The following is a 24,147-nucleotide window of genomic DNA, read 5'->3' on the forward strand; positions in this document are numbered from 1 at the left end:
TGAGGGGGATTGGAGCACTGAACACTGAGGTGTGGTGGAAGTCCTGGAAAGTGGATCAACTACTCTTGAAGTCACATGAATTTTCTTGTTTGAATACGTTACGTATTCTGTAGCGTCACGAACTTTTTCTCACACTTTTTTTCACTTACTTTGCATGTTTACAAGTTTATAAGTTATTTACTTAATATTGTGATATCTCATTGTACACTTGTGTTTGCATATTTAGATTTGAATATTAATCTATTCTCATAGCGCTGTGGTTTTATATTGACACTTTATGTACAAATATATTCTTCTGGAACGGATTATGCTCGTAATCCAAGGTTCCACTGGTACACAGTTTTAAAGTTTTTTATTCTGCTGGCTTAATAATCTTAACTGCATAGGCTCCCTGATTAACAGTTGCTGAAATAAAACATCAGCCATGCAAAGGAGCTATTGTTTTATTCAAAAGGCTATTGTTTTAATCATAGACTTCCATTGAAAATATATAGTGAAAGCAGAGAGGAGCAGTAAAGCACAGTCACTGTGCAGCACTCCTAAATAGGAAGCAGGGCCTGTAATGAGCAAAATTTGCAACTCCCACTAACATAATAATTACATTGTGTACATGGAAAATACACTTTTTGTAAAACATGAACACACCCAAGCAGCCAGCAGGTGGCACTGTCTCAAGGCGTATCCTCTGTGAAGAGCCCTCTTTACAGCTGTTGTGCTAACCATATACCTGAGTGGGTCAGAAGAGGACATAGCGCCTCCTTTCTGCTAGAATGGACAGCAACATCTTGACTAGTGCATTAAGGCTGCATTCACACCTGAGCGTAGGTCGTTCGGTTGTTTGTGTACCTCAAAACATTAAAGGAGAAGTATGGGTTTGTAAAAAACAAACATACATACTCACTTCTATTGGTCCAATGTCGGCTCTAAGGTCAAGAACTGCGCGATCCTATGACCACTGATCACGTAGTTCTCGATCTGCTAGGAACAGAGAGCAGTGACTGTCAGTCAATATTCTCTGTTCTGATCTTCTCCGTGGAACGCCAAGCCCAGGAGGGGGCGGGCACTGTTGGCTCCAGCTCTAAGCCACACACTGAAAGGTAGAACAAGGTATGCGGGCATAGGATACACCCCATTGCCACGCCCCCTTAAAGGAGAATTGTATAAAAAAAACAGATTGGTTAATCCCACAAATGATTTTTTACCAGTACTATTCCTTCGGCTCCCCTGCGCGAGAGCCCATAGCTCTACGTCGCCTCGCGAAGCGGCAACTGCGATCACCGCCGGGCACCCGCGATCGCTCGTTACAGAGCGAGAACCCGGGAGCTGTGTGTGTAAACACACAGCTCCCGGTCCTGTCAGGGGGAGAAATGCCTGACCGTCTGTTTATACAATGTATGAACAGCGATCAGTCATTTCCCCTAGTAAGTCCACCCCCCCTACAGTTAGAACACACCCAGGGAACATACTTAACCCCTTCCCCGCCCCCTAGTGTTAACCCCTTCCCTGCCAGTGGCATTTTTATAGTAATCAATGCATTTTTATAGCACTGATCGCTATAAAAATGCCAATGGTCCCAAAAATTTGTCAAAAGTGTCCGAAGTGTCCGCCATAATGTCGCAGTACCAAAAAAAATTTGCTGATCGCCGCCATTACTAGTAAAAAAAAAATATTAATAAAAATGCCATAAAACTACCCCCTATTTTGTAAACGCTATAACTTTTGCGCAAACCAATCAATAAACTTTTTTTTTTACGAAAAATATGTAGAAGAATACGCATCGGCCTAAACTGAGGGAAATTTTTTTTATATATTTTTGGGGGATATTTATTAGGTAAAAAGTAAAAAATATTCTTTTTTTTTCAAAATTGTCGCTCTAATCTTGTTTATAGCGCAAAAACTAAAAACCGCAGAGGTGATCAAATACCACCAAAAGAAAGCTCTATGTGTGGAAAAAAAAGGACGCCAATTTTGTTTGGGAGCCATTCGCACGACCGCGCAATTGTCAGTTAAAGCGACGCAGTGCCGAATCGCAAAAAGTGCTCTGGTCTTTGACCAGCAATATGGTCCAGGGCTGAAGTGGTTAAATCAGGGACAGTTGGGAGCTATGATTCCTCTTGCTGCCTTTTATGAACTTATACTATAGTATAGGGACAACCCTAGCACATACAAGGACCTGTTGCTGGCTATGCTAATTATAATGTTCAGAAGGGCAGTATTTTCATAATGAAACATGACCTCAAAACTTATCTTACAAAGAATTATTTGACTAAAATAGTTGATGCTTGGAATAGACTATCAGCAATGGTAGTGAGTCAGTCAACATTTAAAGTGGAACTCCAGGATTGATCTTTATTGCATACTTACATTGGTGTAGCCTGAAACAATGTAAGTATGCATATCTCACACATGCTAGTAAAGCTGACAATCACTGTAGTAGTTGGCACTATTACAGTGATCATCACAAACTTCCAGGTCCTGTGTCAAGCAGCATATCTTCTGCACTCTGAACACAGGGGGTCGCTCGCTTGGTACTGCCACCATTATTAGAACACCTTGAATTTTTTTTATTCAATAAAGGTGTTCTCTGACTGGATGAGGTGGAAGCAAGGGGCGGTGACGTCCTGATCTCAAAGTGTTGCAATGTGTAATATTCTTTATGTGTAGCATGTCCTATTGAGATATGTTTGAAATGCAAAGTAGGTCAAACGCCGCCTTTTTTCTTGACAAACACTGTGTTTGCTATTCAAATACAGTTGCATTTGAATAGCAAACGCAGCGTTTGAAAAGAGCGCCTGTGTCAACATGAGCCCTACTGACTAGATGTGAACACTGCACTGTTTGCATTCCATAATTATCGTCCTGCCCTCCCTTATTACTTTGTCATGTTATACCAAAACTAAAAAAGGTATCCTTCCTATCCTGGACAGTCTTTTGGCTGAATGAATAAAACTGAACCATGCATGGCCAGCTGTACCCATTTTCAGCCTGCATGTGATACCTCTGTCAGCCAGCGGCGGCTGCAGGGGAGATTAGAAAGCACTCAAACAATGTCTGGTAAAGCCTGGAATGGTGATGTCACCCATAGACTTCAATGGCCCATCCATTGTTGCAGCTCCTTCCTGTTTTTTCCCCTCTGTTTTCACCTGATGATCTGGTCAGTAACAGTATCCTCCTGTATTCTAATACAGGGGGTTACTGTTACTGGCCAGATCATCAGGTGAAAACAGAGGGGGAAAGGCCTAACAAAAGAAACCAATGCAGCCACCACATCTAATGATTGGTTAGCTGTAATATATAAAAAAAAATGTGGGGGTATTTAGTTTTGGGACTGACAATTCTTCTGTCCAAAGGTACTCCCTGCACTTCTTCATCCAATGTGGGGGCACTGCCTCCACATTGGATGAAGAAGTGCAGGGGGTACCTTTGGACAGAAGCATTGTCAATTTGGGGGAATGGGTGTGTTAGATGCATTAGCTGATTTAAATACATTAACAAAGCGTAGCTGAACTCAAGCTAACACTTTATAAGCCGTTCTAGCAAACAATTTTGTTCCTGCATCCTCAGCATTTTTTTAGACTTTAGTTTAGCTGTAAGCAACATCTATCTCTGGTGTACATATTCAGTTTATTGATTGCTCGTCAGAGGGGGACTGACCATTCGGGCACTCGGGCACTGCCCGAGTGCCCCATGCCACTAGGCGGCCCCATCAGGGTTGCCAGGCTCAGTAAAACCAGGGACAGTATGTAAAAATCGGTGTTTTCTGTTTTAAATCTGTCCCTACTATGTCCGAAACGACATGCTTTTGATGTGAAAATCCCGAGATTTTAGCTGCCTCGCCTCTGCACTGCCTCCTGGCATGGTGGCCATCTATAAGCCCGGGGGCCCCATAATCTTCTATTGCCCAGGGGCCCCATGAGTTCTCAGTCCTGTTGCTCGTTTTCCAGTTCTGGTAGATTATACATTATCTTCTAGATTGTAAACTCTTAGGCCTCGTATACACGACCGAGGAACTCGACGAGCCAATTTTCTCCATTCCCGTCGAGGAAAAAGAAGACCTGCTCTCTTTTTGGCTCGTCGAGTTCCTCGACAGTTTCCTCGTCGAAAAATGTACACACGACCAGTTTCCTCGACGGTTTCCTCGTCGAAAAATGTACACACGACCGGTTTCCTCGACAGTTTCCTCGTCGAAAAATGTACACACGACCAGTTTCCTCGACAGTTTCCTCGTCGAAAAATGTACACACGACCGGTTTCCTCAGCCAAAAAAAAAAAACAGCAAGTTTCTTGCTGGTTTTTGCCGAGAAACTCAGGCCCCGTACACACGACCGAGTTTCTCGGCAGAATTCAGCCAGAAACTCGGTCGGAGCTGGATTCTGGCGAGAAACTCGGTCGTGTGTACACTTTTCAGCGAGGAACCCGTCGAGGAACTCGTCGGGCCGAAAAGAGAACATGTTCTCTATTTCCTCATTGTTCAATGAGGAAAGTCGGCCCGCCGAGCTCCTCGGCGGCTTCCACACTGAACTCGACGAGGAACTCGATGTGTTTGGCACGTCGAGTTCCTCGGTCGTGTGTACGGGGCCTCAGTCGTGTGTACGAGGCCTCACGAGCAGGGCCCTCTGATCCCTCCTGTATTGATTTGTATTGTGACTGTACTGTCTTCCCTGATGTAAAGCGATGCGCAAACTGTTGACGCTATATAAATCCTCTATAATAATAATCAGTGAAGGTGTTACTATGTAGAAATGGATTTTAGTATTTCAGGCTGCCCCATGTATGAAACGTTCTGTGACACTGATATGCAAATACAGAGGAGAAGAGACTTCTGGTAATGGTGGTTTGTTCTAACCAAGGCTCAGTGATGAGAAGGGATGCGTGCCCACACACCTCAGAGGGGGATTCCCATTTACAGTCGGTTACAGATAAACTGCGGCTGAATTAGTAGAAGGCCATGTCATGCTGTGTGGGTGTAAATTCTTTCATTAGTCACTTTAAGTCTGACCAGTATGAGGTCTGATCAGGAGATTTAAGTGACGATTGTTAGGCACAAAATTTGCAATGCAGATTTCTGCACATAACACATTTCAGTGCATGGAATTTTTTATGTTATACACTACATTACCAAAAGTATTGGGACACCTGCCTTTACACGCACATGAACTTTAATGGCATCCCAGTCTTAGTCTGTAAGGTTCAATATTGAGTTGACCCGCCCTTTGCAGCTATAACAGCTTCAACTCTTCTGGGAAGGCTGTCCACAAGGTTTAGGAGTGTCTATGGGAATGTTTGACCATTCTTCCAGAACTGCATTTGTGACAAGAAGGTCTGGCTCGCAGTCTCCACTCTAATTCATCCCAAAGGTGTTCTATCGGGTTGAGGTTAGGAATCTGTGCAGGCCAGTCAAGTTCCTCCACCCCAAACTCACTCATCCATGTCTTTATGGACCTTGCTTTGTGCACTGGTCATATTAGAACAGCTAGGGGCCACCCCAAACTGTTCCCACAAAGGTGGGAGCATGAAATTGTCCAAAATGTCTTGGTATGCTGATGCCTTAAGTGTTCCCTTTACTGGGACTAAGGGGCCAAACTCAATCCCTGAAAAATAACCCCACGCCATAACCCCCCCTCCACCAAATGATTTGGACCTGTGAACAAAGCAAGGTCCATAAAGACACAGATGAGCGAGTTTGAGGTGGAGAAACTTGTCTGGCCTGCACAGAGTCCTATCCTCAACCCAATAGAACACCTTTGGGATGAATTAGAGTGGAGACTGCAAACCAGGCCTTCTTGTCCAACATCAGTGCCTGACCTCACAAATGTGCTACTGGAAGAATGGTTCAAACATTCCCATAGACACACTCCTAAACCTTGTGGACAGCCTTCCCAGAAGAGTTGAAGCTGTTATAGCTGCAAAGGGAGGTCCAACTCAATATTGAACCCTATGGACTAAGACTGGGGTGCTATTAAAGTTTATGTCTGTATAAAGGCAGGTGTCCCAATACTTTTGGTAATATAGTGTATCTGAGGTTGAACACTGCATTCTATTTATATGTATCTATACATTTAGTCATATGCAACTCTCAGCAATTCTATTGGCCAGCTATCTTGGCACCATAAATAATATGGTTGAGAACCGTTTTCGGTTACATTTTCTTGCCATTTTTGTTTACAAGATAGGTGACCAGGTCTTTTTTTTTCAATTCTCCCCAATGACTCGGCTGAGGACCAACATGCAGAATGTATTTAATAGCACAGGAGTTATGTCATGTCATTTGCAGCGATGCAGATTATTTGCAGATTATTTGCTTACATCGAGGTGAAATAATATAGTCCAAATTAGATTGCTTAGGTCAAGATAACTTGGTATACTCCAAGGAGGTGCCACCCGACGGACTTAGAAAGAGAACATGTTGAAATTCCGTTCATCTGTATGGAACTCGCATGCTCAAAATCAAGTCGACGCATGCTCGGAAGCATTGAACTTCATTTTTCTCGGGTCGTCGTAGTGTTGTACGTCACCGCGTTTTGGACGGTCGGAATTTTGTGTGACAGTGTGTATGCAAGACAGCTTGAACGGAATTCCGTCAGAAAAATCCGTCTGAGTTTATCACAACGGAAATTCCGATCGTGTGTATGGGGCATTAGATGCAAACTGTACTCTTTCGCAGTCACCTTTTACCACTACTTTCTGGTACCTTACATAGTTCTGATTTACATTTGGCTTTAATAATAATAAATAATAAAAGCCTGTACTTTTAAAATACAGCAGGGATCTCTCTAGCTAACGAGCCAAGGTCACGTTGAGTTAACGAACAATAAAATTAATGACAAAATATAATTTGAAAAATGCACCCAATTTGCTTGCCTAATGCAGTGTTTAACTTTTCTCAAACAGTACGGATTTTCATTAACAATGAGTTTATTAAAATATATTACTTAACATATGCCAGTTTTATAGTGTTTGCTCATTTTTATGTGACTATTCAGCTATTTTCTGCCAGGCAGAATTCATTTTTATAAATTATGAATATTTTTGGTATTATTAAAATATACACATACTATAAAAATATTGGCATTATCCATTCGCTGTTCTTGTTTCAGTTTATATAGCAGTTATACAGCTACAGTACATGGAACATCGATCTGTGAATAGAAAGTGTTTTCTGGAAAGGATAACAATTTTATGCATAGATAGATAGATACTGTATTTCCCCGTAAAAAAGACCTACCCCGAAAATAAGACCTAGCGTTATTTTCCAGGAGGGCTGCAATATAAGCCCTACCCCGAAAATAAGCCAGAGTTTAAAATTCTTGTAAAACCCTATAATCTACTCTATTACAGTACTATATATTGTACAATGTGTGTGTTTTTGTCATATAATTGCGGAGAAGAGAGGGGTCACAGAAGCGCAGAGCAGCTCTATAACAAAGGTATTTGGCACAACTGTAAATTATATAATTCTGTAATATAGAGTGGATTATATGATTTTACAAGCATTTTAACTCAGTTTACAGTGGGGATTCCTGTCAGGCAGGGAGAGAGAGGGGGAGAGAAGATAGCACATTACATGGTAAAACCTACCCCAAAAATAAGCCCTACTGTGTCTTTTGTTGCCAAAATTGATATAAGACCCAGACTTATTTTCGGGGAAACACGGGGTAGATAGATAGATAAATAGATAAGCAACAAATCACCATGTACTTAGTTCTTTAAAGTGCAACTCCACCCAACACACTAGTTGGCATGAAGAAAGGTTAGGCCGTCTATTAGGTGTAAGTGCAAGATTTTCCCTCTCTAATTGTGTCATTTGACCAGGAAATGAGGGGACATCTTTCCAACAGATTCACAGAAAACAATCACTGAATATAACTCTAGGCTGCATTCAAACCTCATTCTAGTTAAAGGTGCCTACATTTTCCTAATGCAATCAATAAAAAGGCGTAAAGATTCTTGACAATGTTAGCACACATTTTCGCGTGAGTTTCAACTCACTTTGCATTGTTCTTCAGCCTGTGTGAAAATGCATGTCAACATACATGTGTTTACAACATGTGTTAACATGTTTTCATTGATTTCAATGGAAAGACATTTGTGTTTGGACACATAGGTGTAAATCCAGCCTAAGTGTTGAAGAGAATAACTAAGGTATCCTGCAGATGGTCTATGGAGAGAACTTGTGGCTTTTCCTCCTGCTAATAGTACATAAAGCCTAGTACCAACGGGCCAAATGTTGGGCGGCAGCAGCTGGTTTTATAGAAACCAATGTGACGTTCGGCCCATGTGTACAGCAGCCAGTCCAACAGAAGCCAACTGGCTTCTGTCGAAGGGTAATGGCCGAAAAATGTCTGCCGACTGACTCCCGTTCTGAGCCACATCAATAGGTAACGAACTACAGCAGAGTCTAGTTAAAGTATGCTGGGACTATAAGTGGCCTTAGAGGTGTGGACAGCCTATTGCATTAGGGTGTGCACCCCAAAGCTAAAACACAGAGCAGCAGAGGCGGTACCTAGGCAGTGGCGAGTGCAAAGCACATGCGAAGTCCCCTTTTTTTTTCATTCTTAAAATTGTATTTATTTTTATTTATTTACATTTTTTAACTGCCCTTTTGGAGGCCTTTGGTGAAATATCAGGATTCTAAACAGACCCTTGATGTCTTACATTTAAGACTGAAAAAAGGGATGGAGGACAGGATGGCACACCCCCTGCGCACGCCCATGGGCCAACTGTTGACGTCCCTACAGGGGTGTCATTAGATCCTTTCACTGTATAAGAGAGGTGACATACTAAGGTGAATTGTTCACACATAACTCTGTTAGCGAAAGTGGTGAATCAGCAATTTCAGATGTTTTTACAGAGCTTTAATAATTAGGTCAATTACATAAACAGAGCAGCTTGTTTCCATCATGCACTAGTGACATTGGCAGACTTGCCTCCGGCTTAAGCCAAATACACATTTTTTTAGTTTTTGGTAGAGCGGGGAATAGTAAAGGCCACTCCCAGTTTTTTTTTTGTGCCTATGTCCTGTCAGAGATATGTTTCAGGACATCTGTTAAAAGCAAGGATATCCTTTCTTAGGCAGTTGCCACCAACAGAGATTTCCCCAATCGAAGACTTACTCCTGTTTAGGTGACAACCTCAGTAAAGATTTGAGGTCTTTACTTAGTGGTGTGCTTGCCATTTTTGGATTCCATGGTATTTAAACACCTTCAGGAGGGTGCACGACCAACACTGGTCGTGCACCCTCCTGTTGGTCGTGCACCCTCCTGTTGGTCGTGCACCCTCCTGAAGTTGTTTAAAGGTATAGTATAGTATGTATTTTTTTTCAGCAGTATATACCTGACAGGGGTTCTAATCCTTCAACATATTTACAAAATTTAAAACAAAAAATGGTCTTCACATTCACTTAAACAAAGTCCTACTTTAATAGTAACATTGTTAAAAACAAAGGGTAGGTGTGATCAATCTACAACATGAGGGACATTATAAGGGACAAAATTCCAAGGACAAATCACAGTCAATACTTGGGACTATGATACAGAGATACTTGGAAGCTGTACTGTTGTGATACTGCTGGTCCTAACATGACTTGTCCACATTTGTCACAACTTTGAAGGCCCTTTCAAAGTGGTTTCACATTAACTTCTGGCATTGTGCTTGTACAGGTGGTTGCCCTGGGAGAGGTGCCGGATGGTTCTGTGGTTACTGTGATGGCTGGGAATGATGAAAACTACTCTGCAGAACTCAGGAACGCTTCTGCCGTCATGAAAAATCAAGTGGCAAGGTTTAACGACCTGAGATTCGTTGGCAGAAGTGGAAGAGGTAAGAAGTTTGATTACAAAATTACCAATCCTACATAGAATTCTATGGTTCATTTGTTCTTTAAATTAAATATTTAGGGCCTACACATATGTATTTGCATGTGTAAGGCACATTAACACAATTACACACACCCATTTAATTTCTAGAGGCCCATACTGAGGTTCAAAGCACCAAAAATGTACCTAACAAATTTTTTGGCCACCACAGCACACCATAAGCATGTGCCGTGGTAAATTGAAGGATCATGTGCATTGTTTTGAAATGTGTAGTAAGGCCCATATTGTACAACGCATTACATCTCACGTTAATGTCTGTGAAGTCAATGAACCTGGCAATTTGCACGTATAGGTGTGAATGCAGACATAGTCGTACTAAAAATATTGATCTGAACCCCAGTTAGATTAGTGGACCCCATAAGGTATCATATTGTACCAGGTCCTACGTTTCCCTCCTCATAGTACCTGTCAAAATTGGAAATGGATATGGTGCTGTTACACCTCCTCATCTGTGTGACATAAGTGTGGGCTGACCTGTCAATAGACCCTAATGTCTAAGTCAGTATTTGCATAAGATTTTTTGCCATAGCGGCACCTGAAGGCACAATCTGACACCTTATGGTACACTCTATACTGGAAGGGGTTCCATTTAACGTCTTTAGCAGATCTACAACAGGTTTTCTTTTTAAAGGGAATGCTTAATGTGTTTCTTATAAAATATGGAATTAGTCTCCAACTAACCCTATTGGAATTATTAGGGAACTCTACCACTCTACCATCATTCTCGCCTGTGCCCCCCCCCCCCCATTTTCTGGGGCTATACTTGCTGCTTCCAAATAATGCTCCTACTCTTCTTGCTGCTTAAGAACAGAGATCTCACCAACAAAACCTTTTAAAGTCAGAAAACCTTACACGATTGCCTCCTCAGTATACTGCCTCCTTGCAGTTATTCAAATAACTGCAATGGTTATTTGAATAACCATTGCAGTTTTCATAGATAACCCTTTATTTATTATTTAACATCTGCACAGCACAACTGAGACTGGGAGGGGGGGGTCAATACTTTGTACTAACCGGACTGACAAGGAGCATGCTGATAGGATAAGAGATGGGAGCTATTAGCCTACTGTTATTCCTTTACTGTCCAGTCACATGCTGGGGGCTTGCTGGATGAGACTTTGCTGTATTGCTTTATTGCAGTAGAGAAAAATTCAGTCACCGGCCTGGCTCCTCTATCTCGCCACGCCAAACTCAGCTGGAAGTTCAGCCCCCCTCCTCCTTCCTCTGCCACGGGCCATTCACAAAGCGCAGCATGAGTAGGGAACCGGCTGTGAAGCCACAAGGCTTCACTGACCGTTTCCCTTAGCTAAGATGGCGGCAGAAGCACCCGAGAGCTGATTGTAAAATCAGCTCGGGTGAAGACACTGTTGGGTTTGTGGACAGGTAAGGGTCCTAATATTAAATGTCAGCAGCAGTATTTGTAGCTGCTGACTTGAATTTTTTTTTTGGAAGGAGCCAGGAGCTCTGCTTTAAAACAATACCATGCCTTTTTTAGACCTCAGTGTTTCCTTTATGTGTAAAAAACGAATTGTGTCCCAGTGGCCCATCCCTGTCCTGGACTAGTTGACATTACTCAGTCTGCCTGAAGGCCAGTCTTCTAATAAACTATGCGTGGTGGACCTTGAGTCCATACAGTTATGTGGAATGGGATAAACATGTGCAAAAAATGAAATCCGATTGTGCAGATGACATTTCTACAGTTACTTCCCAGCACATTTACATATGAGGAAGTCTCACACACACAGAAATACCAGTCCCCTGCTTTCAAAACATAATACAGTTGTTTACCACATGAAAGTATCTGCAATAAATGTATTGTCACATGAATTTTGGCATCAAAACTGTCCATACAAATTTGCGAAAACACTTTCACTGCATTTGATATTTTGAAAAACATTTAACAATTGAAAGTGACAGTATTACACACGAAAAAAAGTCAAGTAAATTACGTAATCCTGGCGAATCCTTTGACTCCTAACCCTTAACATCAGCTTAACAGTAAACCTAAACCTAACCTGTTAACCCCTAATGCTAAACTTCGGTCTAACCTTTTTAGTCCAAATTCATAATGTTAGCTGAACAATTCACCACAACCTTACACTCTAATCCCTAATCCTTAACATGAGCTTTAACATACTTAAACCTCAACTCAACCCTTTAAACCCCAACCATTAACATTAGCCTAACACTTAGTCTAATCTTAACTCTTTTACCCCTAATTTCATCCTTTCTCAAACTTTTTACACCAGAGGAACCCTTGGATCAATTTTTAGTATTCAGGGAACCATACTTTATACTTTATATTTTCAGTAATCAAGGAACCATAGCTAAAATGACTATGGAAAATGCCTCTTTCTACATTCATGATATGGGAAGATTGCCCCCTTAACAGTGGTTAGAATGTTACCCTTACAGACAACTACAACTGGGTCTGCCAAGTGGATTTGGACCCAAAATTTTCAGGCAGCTTAAGATAAGAGGTCAATCAGCCACATCTGAAGGAACTCCTGACAACCTCTGAAGAAACCTTAGGGTTCCATTGAACCATGGATGAGAATGGCTGCCCTAATTCTTAAAAGTGGCCCAACACTTAATCTCACCCAAACCCTTTAACCCCTAACAGGTAATTTAATCTTTAACACCTAATCTAACCCTGAAGCCTCGTACACACGACCGAGCAACTCGACGGGCGAAACACATTGTTTTCCCTGTCGAGTTCCTTGTTAGGCAGTCGAGAAACTCGACAAGCCAATTTTCTCCATTCCCGTCAATGAAATAGAGAACATGCTCTCTTTTTGGCTCGTCGAGTTTCTCAACAGTTTCCTCGACGAAAATGTACACACGACCGGTTTCCTCGGCAAAAAAATATCTCCCAGCAAGTTTCTAGCTGGGAGAAAGAAACTCGGTCGTGTGTACGAGGCCTTACCCTCAGGCTAAACTAAACCTCAACCTAACCACTAACCACAAGTTTAATCCTTACCCTGTACCCAACATCTTTCAATAGCATCTGGACAAGAATCCCAAATTAAAGGAAAGTTGCTCCTGGGGGACTAAATCAAAAGGGGACACAGGCGAGATTGTTTTGTAGATCAATGCATGCATAAACAGGCACATTGGGGCATCTAACATTAAGCAAGACTTTTATATTATTGTCCTTATTAGTGAGAAAAGCTTATTAAGTGCCTCTCTCTGATTTAGTTTCAATTTGGTATCAATGCCTGATTCTCTAAGCCACATGCAGTTCCCATTCCATTGTTCAGTATGCAATAAGAACATTTTCACTATGATGTTGTATCAAAGAACAACAGATATTATAAACGCTGGCTGATAATACAGAGACATGGTGAAAAACAACTGGAGCAATAGAAAGAATGGACACTGGACACTGCTCCAGACTCCCTTTTTCCCAGGCCTACTAGAGTCGAGGATATGCAACCTTTTTTTTTGCCATTTTGTCCAAGCCCTGACAGAGTCATTTATGGCCCCTAAAAAGCATTGGCTGTCTTTTGCCATCCTGTTGTAATGTCTAAACAATGGTAAAGGATTTTGGACTCTCTATTTTTTATTTTCATGTGAACTTCTCAGTTTGGGTGACCCAAGTTTTTTGACGGGCCCCATTTTTTTGGTGGACAGCTGCCAAATTCAAGCCATTAGGCATTCCTGATGATTCCTTGTTATAGGTTGAGGATCTGTGCCTACGGCCTCACCCCCATCTTTCTTTGGAGGTTTCTATTGATGTCCCTCTTATGCCGCGTACACAGGACCATTTTTCGGGTTGTAAAAAATGACGTTTTTTTTTTATGTCAATAAAAACTATCGTATGTGGGCTTCAGAGCATTTTTCACGATGTAAAAAATGGGCATTAAAAATTTCGAACATGCTCTAATTTTTCACAACGTTTTTAACGTCGTAAAAAATGGCTGTGTGTAGGCTTTAAAGACGTGAAAAAAACGCACATGCTCAGAAGCAAGTTATGAGACGGGAGCGCTCGTTCTGGTAAAACTAGCGTTCGTAATGGAGATAGCACATTTATCACGCTGTAACAGACTGAAAAGCGTGAATCGTCTCTCACCAAACTTTTACTAACACAAAATCAGCAAAAGCAGCCCCAAGGGTGGCGCCATCCGCATGGAACTTCCCCTTTATAGTGCTGTTGTACGTGTTGTACGTCATCGCGCTTTGCTAGAGCATTTTTTTTTCACGATCGTGTGTAGGCAAGGCTGTTTTAATGTTCGGGTTGAAAAAAACTTTGTTTTTTCTAGACCATTAAAAACATAATTTTTTACAACCCAAATAACGTCCGTGTGTATGCGGCATTAGGGAGATTCACTTGACCTGATCGCTAATGGGAATGAAAGTGAGTCAAAATCCCAAATTTTGTGTTACCACCAGAACAGGAATAGAGGGGAAATTTTCTATATGGGCAAATATCTAAGAGGGGATTTTCTTCACTTTGGAAAGATTTTCTTTCATTTCCTGTTGTGTTTACAGGACAGGAAGTCAAGGAAATCTCCCTTATGAGACACAGATAACATAAAAAAGAAAAATTATGATTTTAACCCTCCCCTACTCAGGAGGAAAAAAAAGTTTTGGCTCTCCACTTACTACATTATTGCTGTATGAAGAGTGTCACACCTCCCAAAGAGTAATAAACTTGTTTTTATATAATGGATATTCTAAAACTGCTCATGCCAGTATCCCGGAGCATACATATGTCTACCCTGACCTATCAAACATTTACAAAAATGAAATTTCCCCTTCAGATTGTGACACTGATTGAGATCTGACCTGTGACTCCAGCTCTGAAGCCCCTATAAAGACGGAAATGTGTTCTTTACTAAAGCTTATGAGCCCAATTTATCTTAGGGACTTAAAAGAAAAACAAAGGCCTTTCTGCACGCTGCTGTATCGACTCAACTTTGGCCAGCTTCCCAAGCAGAGATTTTAATATTTGAAAAAAAAGGAGGGAAAAGGGGCAGACGTAACTGTTAGCAAGTTTTTCACGCATGGTAGATGAATAAAGGCTCTTTTGATGGAGGGTAATTATGTCCAAACAGAAATTACCCCCCTCCTCTTTTGATTCCTATGATCTTAACGGGAGGAAAAACAAGCATTTTTCCCCCCTTCTGCTCTTTGAAGCAGATCAGAGTTTGTGGAAGAGTGAAGATTCTTCCTTTCTGTCTGCTGGGGACATGGGCCTGTACATGCCTGCTTATACATGAGTGCACTTCTTATACTGTAGGACGAGACCCTGTCACAGAGCAAGGTGCAAAGACTTAATGGCTGATGAAAACATGAGATGCTTGCAGTGGCTCTACTAGCTCACCTCTGCTGTCCTTAGTCCAAATAGTTTTGATTTGTGATAGCTCACAGAACAGTGGTTGTTAGGATTAAGGGAGCTACCTACACCTCTGTGCCTTAGCTGCACTTTAAGGGCTTATGCATATGGTTGTAAAAATGTTTTCATCAGTACTTACCTGAATACAGGTATATTGGGCCCATGCACACCTCTGCATAAAGATCAGTAAACATGTGCTGCATTATACATATCTGTAAAAAGGTCCTGGATATGAACGGTTGTTATGCAGTATGCATACAGCACACATGTACTCTATTACGAGTACAAGAGCAACCTCTGTCCCAGCAAACGAGGATGTTAGGTGGCTTCCTCCTAACAATGGAGAACATTGGGTGGCTTCCTTGAGACGTCGCCTGCAACCTAGCAACCGAGGACACTAGAAGGCAATAGGCACGTGCCTTCTAGCAACAGATAATACAAGGCAGCAATAGCCACCTGCCTTCTAGCACTGGAGGATGCTAGGCAGCAAAAAACTACTTGCATCCTACCAACTGTGTACACAAGTCAGCATTAGAGGCCTGCTTCCTAGCAGTGGATGAGGCTACACAGCAATAGCCACCTAGCGTCCTAGCAATGAAAAGACACTAGGTGGCTTAGTTGAGAAGCTACTATCATCCTAGTAACAAGACCTGTAACTCTGAAGGCATGTAAACGTTACTCAAACTGAACTGCCAGCTCTAGGCCATGGGGGAAGCTTTGGACAGCGCTTGAGCTAAGGGTAAGTAAAAATTCGAGTTTTTTAATTTTGTTAACCTGCAGGAGGGGGATCCAACGTAAAAAAAAATGTAGTTAGTGTTTTAATTTAAAGTGACAATAAACTCTGGATTTTTTTTTTCAAGTATGTATTCTTAAATCAAACAAGTACCTTCTATTGCTCTCATCCTCCTTCAAATCTCCAAATTCCTTTTTTTTTTTGCTGTTGTGATTAGATTTTCTGTTAGAAGGAGACATCGGCCAGTTCAATAAAACTGGCCGACAATCGGCCTGTGTGTATGGCAGCTTGTCTGACAGATGTCGGCTGTTCAGTCGGCTTCTGTCAGACATGCATTCTGGAAAACCAGTAGCCGACCAGCTCCTGATCAGTGCTTTCAGCCAATGGCGGCCATCGCCCTGTCACAGCACAACAGCGGGGGAGATCTCTGTACTACCATCAGATTGTTAGTACAGCGTTCCCTTATGCTGCGTACACACGATTGGAATTTCCGATGAAAAAAGTCAAACGGATGAATTCCATGGAAGTTTAGATATAGAACATGTTCTATTTTTCTCCGATGGAATTCCGTCGGAATTCAGATGTGATTTGGCCGGGCAAAAGCCCGATCGTGTGTACATGGCATTGCGGAGCTGTCAGATTTTTTTATTCAACCAAGTGGGTTGCTAGTACAGTGTGTACTAGGCTTTAGTTTAGGGGGCGATTTACTAAAACTGGAGCATGCAGAATTTTGGTGCAGCTGTGCATGGTAGCCAATCTGCTTCTAATTTCAGCTTGTTCAATTAAGCTTTGACAATAAAACCTGAAAGCTGATTGGTTTCTATGCAGAGCTGCACTAGATTTTGCACTCCCCAGTTTTTGTAAATAACTATGCAATAATACTGTATGTCCTCTGTAGAGAAGACACTGTGGGATGCTGAGAATAGGCTGAGAGGAAGTCGTTGTGTGTCACCAGGCCTGGCAGCAGCGGGAGGTTGGCTCATGTTGGGAGACAGCTCCTTTAACTGGGAACAGAAGCATCTTCATACATCAGCCCAGCCTGGGACCGCTGACTGTTTGTTGAGTCAACGTTTCCCGCCCACATCTTCCTGTGTTAAAACAGTTTGCAGAAGTCTCTGTGTGACAGGAATAACCGTTATACATCTCAACAGATTACAACTGTCAGGGAGTGCAGCCTGCGCTTATTTCATCCAGCCAAACGGTCATTGTTTTACAGCTGAGGAAGTTCAGCTACTTCAGCTCTGCTTGTGAAAAGCAATAAATTAATGGAGAAGAATTGGATGGCATCGCTGCCAGTGGCACAGTTTAGTTCCATGTTTAAAGTGCCATACGCCTAGCTCTTTGTGGCTGTGTGCTTTCATACTCATTGTTTAGAAATTAGTAAAATCTCCTTAAAATACAATTATAATGGAATTTTATCTGAGGCTGGGCCTAACCGTTAGATGACATTTATATATCTGTGTTTAAAATCATATGTGTTATAAACATGCATTTTGATCTTTAAAGGGGAGTTCCAGTCTTTTCGTGTTTATTAAAAGTCAGCAGCTACAAAAAGTGTAGCTGCTGACTTTTAATAATCAGACACTTACCTTCTCCACGGTCCAGCAACGCAGCCGGCCGGAGCTCCGCTCCTCTCCCCCCCCTCCGGCCGGCGCCTCCATTCATAGTGTGGGCACCCGGCCAGGACAGCTTTCGGCTTCACGGCCGGGCACTCACTGCACATGCGCGAGTCGGACAGGCGATCTCCTGGGACCTGTCACGTGTCCCTGGAGATCGCCTTAGGCCTTGTACACACGACCAGACATGTCCGATGAAAACGGTCCGCGGACCGTTTTCATCGGACATGTCTGCTGGGAGGTTTTGGTCTGATGTGTGTACACACCATCAGACCAAAATCCCCGCGGACAGAGAACGCGGTGACATAGACGACACCGACGTTCTCTGACACGGAAGGTCATTGCTTCCACGCATGCGTCGAATCAATTCGACGCATGCCCGTGATTTCGGGCCAGCGGACATGTCCGATGAGTTGTACTAACCATCGGACATGTCCGACGGACAGGCTTCCAGCGGACAAGTTTCTTAGCATGCTAAGAAACTTTTGTCCGCTGGAAACCTGTCCGCTAGGCCGACGGAGCAGTTTCAGCGGACATGTTCGGTCGTGTGTACAAGGCCTCAAGGGAGGGGCCGCCTAAGGCGAGAAAAGAAGTCGCCAAGGCGGTCCCTGGGCGGAAGGAAAAAGTGGGACAGGAAGTCCCACTCCTACCAAACCCCCCACTCCCCCCCAAACGTGGCATGTAAGGGGGCGAGGAGTGCTTACAGCGGAAGTTCCACTTTTGGGTGGAACTCCGCTTTGAGTGATTGTAAATGGTCCTGGACAACTGTGACAGAATCCATGAATTTGCAGAAGCAGACTTCTGGTTGGCTGCTGGCATATGTGTATGGCCAGCCTATTCCCATAGCTCCCAACTGTCCCTGATTTGGAGGGTATGTCCCTGATTTGGAGCAATGTCACTCTTTCCTCCTCATTTGTCCCTCATTTTGGTCTGACCTATATAGTTGTATATAAAATGCACTCTTTATCTATCAAAAAGTGTTTCCCAAGTACTAAACCTTTCATCTGATTTCTAAATTGCTGCATTTGTACATTTCAAAAGCCAATATAAAGAAATATTAGTGGTAAAAAAACATATTCCACATGGCTTTCTTTGGTAGAGAAAGTTAGTTAATAAAAAAAAGGTACATTCTCTTCACATAGTGATGTTTTATGTGCATTGCTAATTAGGGTTTTATTATACATTAAATTATTGTCCTGGCACGATTATTTTGAGCAAAGGTTTTTAGCATCAGAAATTTCTGTACATGGATTTTAAGTACCATTAACGTATACATATGTAAAATTGATTGCCATTATTATTTGGCACTGAAACTACAATGATTTCATTGGGCATACCCATGAAACTTAATTCTAAGCAAGTTACCTTCTGTATACTTGACTCATAACTCCATCCAAAACTTTTATCAGTTTTGGATGGAGTGGGCAAGGGTTAGAACCCTGTCAGGTTTTTTAAACTGCTGTTTCTATAGCCATTGTGGAGATTTACCCTATCGTTCTGTATGGTCACTGAGACAAAAAATAGGCAAAATCGCTCTAATGATGGTACAGGCAGTGGTAAAATATGCATATAAAAAGTAGTGCAATCAAGGCTTAGAACTTGGGTGTGTTTTTATTGCCATCTGTCTTCCTAATTGGGAGATGCCCTTACTTACTGTTTGGTTACTGAAACACAAAGTGAAGTAAAATTTCCCTAACAGGGACTGAACTTCAATAGAAAACTCAGAGAGGTTATAAACTTTCCCCCCTCTTACTAAAGACATACAATTCTGCTTGAAGTTGGCCTTTGCTTTCAGGGTAACCTCAAACACTAAGCTTACGTCTAACTCCTAAACCGACCCTTAACCTAAGCCCAACCCTAAACCTAACTCTAACCCCTAGAGCAGGGATCCAAACTATGGCCCTCCAATTGTTCAGGGACAACAATTACCATCATGCCTTGTCATGTTTGTAAATGTCAGAGTTTTACAATGCCTCAAAGATGTGTAGTTCCGCAACAGCTGGATGGTCGTAGTTTGGAAATCCCTGCCCTAGAGTAAGCAGTGAACCTCTTACCCTCAGACTGATTTTTACCGTAAATCTAACTAACCTGACACCTGAACTGACTTGAACCCATAACCTAAACCAAACTCTCAATCTTAACCTCACTTCTACAATTAACCCTAAGCCTCATCCTTCCTCTTAAAGCTAACATGCACATTCAGCTTGATCCTAAACCTCAATCTAACCAACATAACCCCTAAAATGATCCTAAACCTAAACCCATCACCTAAAGTAAACTCTCTGTCTTAACCTCACCTCTACAATTAACCATAAGCCTAATTTTTCCCCAGAAGCTAACTCTTACACTCAGCCTGATCCTAAATCTCAACCTATCCAAACGCTATACCAACCCTTAACCTGAGCCCATCACCTACACAAAACTCTAAAACTCAACCTCACTTCTACAATTAATCCTTAACCTTAAAGGGGAGTTCCACCCACAATTTCACTTTTTAAATATACATACCCCTGTAATACACAAGCTTAATGTATTCTAGTAAAGTTAGTCTGTAAACTAAGGTCCGTTTTGTTAGGTTGTTACAGCATTTAGATAGTTTATAATCTAGAAATAGACCGTGGCCATCTTAAGCGTGGGCATCATGAAGCCAGACTGTATGACTTCCTGGATTTCAGCTTTGCATATCTCGCACATGCTCAGTGCACAAGCAATGTAATTGATTTCAGTCAGGTTTGCAAGGACTACTGGGAAACATGATGCCTATCCCAGAAACCCTTGCAAATAGCCTAGGCAAATAAGGAGGAGGAAGTAATGAAGGATTACAAAATAAAGGTATTTACAAGCAACAAATTAAATAAAAATTGTCCATTCTCAACACTATGAGATTAGAGCATGCAGCACAGACAAACATAAAAAAATGGGTGGAACTCCACTTTAATCGTACTTTTAAAGCTTACCTTACCCTCAGCTTGACCAAAATCCTCAGCCTAACCAATACATTGATATAAACCTCACTTAATCCCTATTGCTAACTCATAACCTCATTCTTATCCCTCAAAATTACCTCTTGAGTTCGGGTATATTGTAAAAAAATAGCACTGAAAATATCCATCAAATGCAACAGAACTGCTAGGTACAAACATGTATCCGAATCCAGTTTTGGAGCAGCTTTTTGGTTTTGGGTGTTCAGCTTCTTTCAAATGAAATGATTTATAATAAAATACAATACAGTCATTCACATTTATATAAAAAAAAAAGAACATTAAATAAACAGCAACTCTACAAGAATTGACAAAACTGGGGCATTCATTCAACTCTGGTCGAGGTCCTGTATACAAAGAATTTGTATTTTATTCTTTTGCATTCACCAAGTAGTCCTCATTTGTGGAGGCTTGCAGCAGACTGGCTGCCGTTGACCACTTACTCATACCCGATGTAGGTTTATTGATTAATAACACAATTCCTCATCTGTTTATATCCAGATTTGGGTTCTGAGTGTGGGGGGCTTGTTTAAAAGAGTTGTGATATGATAAAATATGGTAAATATGGGAGTATTTGTTTAAAGCTTGGCTAATGAGTTGTATATGTGTAAATAAGACCAGTAGACCTCATAAAAGTGAACTTCAGAAGATAAGAAGATGGACATACTGTGGTAAAAATAGATTGATTGCCTGGACTTAATGCATAAGGGGTATAAGGGAATACTTGTATTGTTTGTAGGTTTGTTGCAGTCCCTTTACACGGTAATAACTCGCAAGAATGGCTCCCCTTTTCAGGATGAATGATGTATAGGCTATTATCATTTCTTCTATACAAATAACCATCCAATGATAGTGGGTAGAGGTCTTTATTTTAGACAATGACAGGAGTATACTGTAAAGAGTAAATTGAGTAGAGAAATTGCAAAGGGCGGGCGTCCCTCTCATTTTGTCAGCCTATGGGGTCTGCTTGGACTTTCAGTTCCATGGTGCATAGGGGGCACCAAAATAATAGTAAACAGCCATGCTCCTGAATAACTATAAGATTCACTATATTAAAAGACAATTATTTAATGCCTGATCCTTTATCTGCCTTTTGCAGGTAAAAGTTTTACATTAACAATCACGGTGTTTACAAACCCACCTCAAGTTGCCACCTACCACCGAGCCATAAAAGTGACGGTCGACGGACCAAGGGAACCAAGGCGTAAGTACCACTCTTTTCTATATTGCTGAACTCTAATTGGTTGGTCTCTGGGTTCCTAATTTCCTCTTCTTCAAGATCTCAATTTCACCTTCTGCTCTACTGTGACAGACCTCATATTGCTGAAAGTGTGGGCCTCCATGTGACCTGCTGTTGCTGGGTTCTTTGTAGGACAATACTGTGATTCCAGTACATGGCAGGTGAATGTAAAGCTAATCAAGGGCAGTATGACTGTAAAGTGCATTTTCATTTAGCAAAGGCTTTCAAATGTATTATTTAGTTTTTATATTTTTTGAATTGTTAAAATTGTCAGGGCATGCCCACCAAAAGCTTTCATCGAATATATAGAGTGTGGAGGGCATCAGTTTCTTATATGACTTGGATATAGCAACAGTGATAGTCCTAATTCTAAGCTGTGTTCCTGTCCATCAGGGAGATCTGGCAGCTCCACTAAGGCTCCATTCACATCTAAGCGTACTGCAGCGACACCTTTTTTTTTTAGCTTTTTTTGTTGTGTTTTCATGGCACGTTTTTGGAGCAGCACCATTAATTTGAATGGGCCTCCCTCTGCTCCAAAAACGCACCAAAGAAGCTCTTCTTCCAAATTTTGGCACAGAGCCAGGTGCGTATGGCGATGATATTTTTTTCTGTGATTTTATCGTGTTTTGTTGCTCAACAATCACGGCAAAATCTCACCGATTAAGAAATAATGGCATCACAAATGTGTCCTGTGTTTTTCCACGATTCTAGAATGGCAAGATTCTGCCTGCGATTCCAGTAAGCTCGGGTGTGAATGGAGCCTTACATTTGTATGTTCTAGCTTTCTAGCTACTCCTGTTAAACCATCCTGTTACTATCCATAATAGAAAATAAATAGGAAAGCCTACAGGGATGGTGGGAGACCCTCATAATGGGTACAGCAGGTGTGCAGACCTAGGAACTCAATAGAGAGATCTAAAATATAAGAAACTGTCAAATTGTTTAACTTTCCAGCATCTACTAAAAAACTGAAATGTAGTTTTTGGGTGGACTGACCTTTTAATCTTATGTATGAAGTCATTTGCATGAAATAATTTTGAAATTCAGTTATACTTTTCAATGGATAGCAGCGATTGGAAAAAGGTTATGCTTTCCTGTTCTATTATCATAGATTAGGGATGCACCAATACAATTTTTTTAAGACAGAGTACGAGGTGCGATACTTTTTCTCAAGTACTCGCCGATACCAATTACTGATACCTATTTTCAGTAAGCTGAGCAAACATAAAATCAATCATTGCGGCTTTGAAATCGTGCTACTTTAGTGCAATTTCAAAGCCACAGATCAGTGTGATTTGGACCTCCGATTTTATTGCAGCTTGTGACTTCATTTAACATAAGTCAATGCAAATCGCAATAAAATCACAAAAAAGTAGTGCAGGAACCTTTTTTAAAGTTGCAGCGATTTAAATGGTTCTATTGCTGGCAATGGGGCAAATTGCATCACAAATCACACTGGTGAGAACCAGGGAGCGATCGGTTTTAGTATCGGAGCATGCTGGTGCTATTATAGATTAATACAGGATTTATATAGCGCCAACAGTTTGCGCAATGCTTTCAAAAATTAAGGGAGACAGTACAGTTTCAATACAATTCAAAACAAGAGTGTTAGGCCCCGTACACACGACCGAACATGTCTGCTGAAACTGGTCCGTGGACCAGTTTCAGCAGACATGTTCGGTCGTGTGTATGGCCGACCGGACAGGTTTCCAGCGGACATTTGTCCAGCCGACCGTTTTGCAGCGGACAAATGTTTTTTAGCATGCTAAGAAACATGTCCGCTGGAAGCCTGTCTGTCGGACATGTTCGGTCGTCTGTACAGACTCACTGTACATGTCCGATCGGCTGCCATCCCTCGCATGCGTCGAATCACTTTTACGCATGCGTGGAAGCATTGAACTTCCAGGGCCGCGCACATCGCCGCGTCATCATCGCGGCGACGGCGCGGCCTCGTCATCGTGTACGCGCGGATTTCTGTCTGATGGTGTGTACAACCATCAGACAGAAATCTCCGGGCAATCTCCAGCGGACCATTTTTAGCGAACAGTCCGTCCGTCTGTACGAGGCCTTAGAGGGCATTTCTCATGCAAGCTTACAGTCTAAGGCTGCTTTCCTCACTGCTCCATTGCAAAAATGCATATGTGTTTTTGCTGCCTTCCCAGTGAGTTTTGAAGGTGTCTGACATCAGCCTGCACCTGTGCAAAAAGCAAATGTGACTTAAAAACGCACCAAAACGCAACCGTTGGTGCTTTTTTGCCTTGTGTTTGAGGAATTTTTCATTCAATTCAACACGGAGGTGAGATTTGGTGTGTTGTTTTTGTTTACCGCAGCAAACATGTGTGTACGAGGCATAAGAGATAGCTGGAT

General features: G+C 41.9%; 1 protein-coding gene across 2 annotated transcripts in view; it reads left to right on the top strand.

Annotated features, from left to right (window-relative positions):
• RUNX2 (RUNX family transcription factor 2) overlaps window positions 1-24,147 on the top strand; it is a 122,316-nt gene that overhangs the window by 29,804 nt on the left and 68,365 nt on the right. For both annotated transcript variants that reach the window (XM_040348432.1, XM_040348433.1), the window contains exons 2-3: window positions 9,660-9,816; window positions 21,640-21,744. In XM_040348432.1, the coding sequence (XP_040204366.1) occupies window positions 9,660-9,816; window positions 21,640-21,744 (262 nt within the window). The remainder of the gene's footprint in view (window positions 1-9,659; window positions 9,817-21,639; window positions 21,745-24,147) is intronic.

The sequence above is a fragment of the Rana temporaria genome, chromosome 4, assembly GCF_905171775.1.
Source record: "Rana temporaria chromosome 4, aRanTem1.1, whole genome shotgun sequence".
Lineage (NCBI taxonomy): Eukaryota > Metazoa > Chordata > Amphibia > Anura > Ranidae > Rana > Rana temporaria.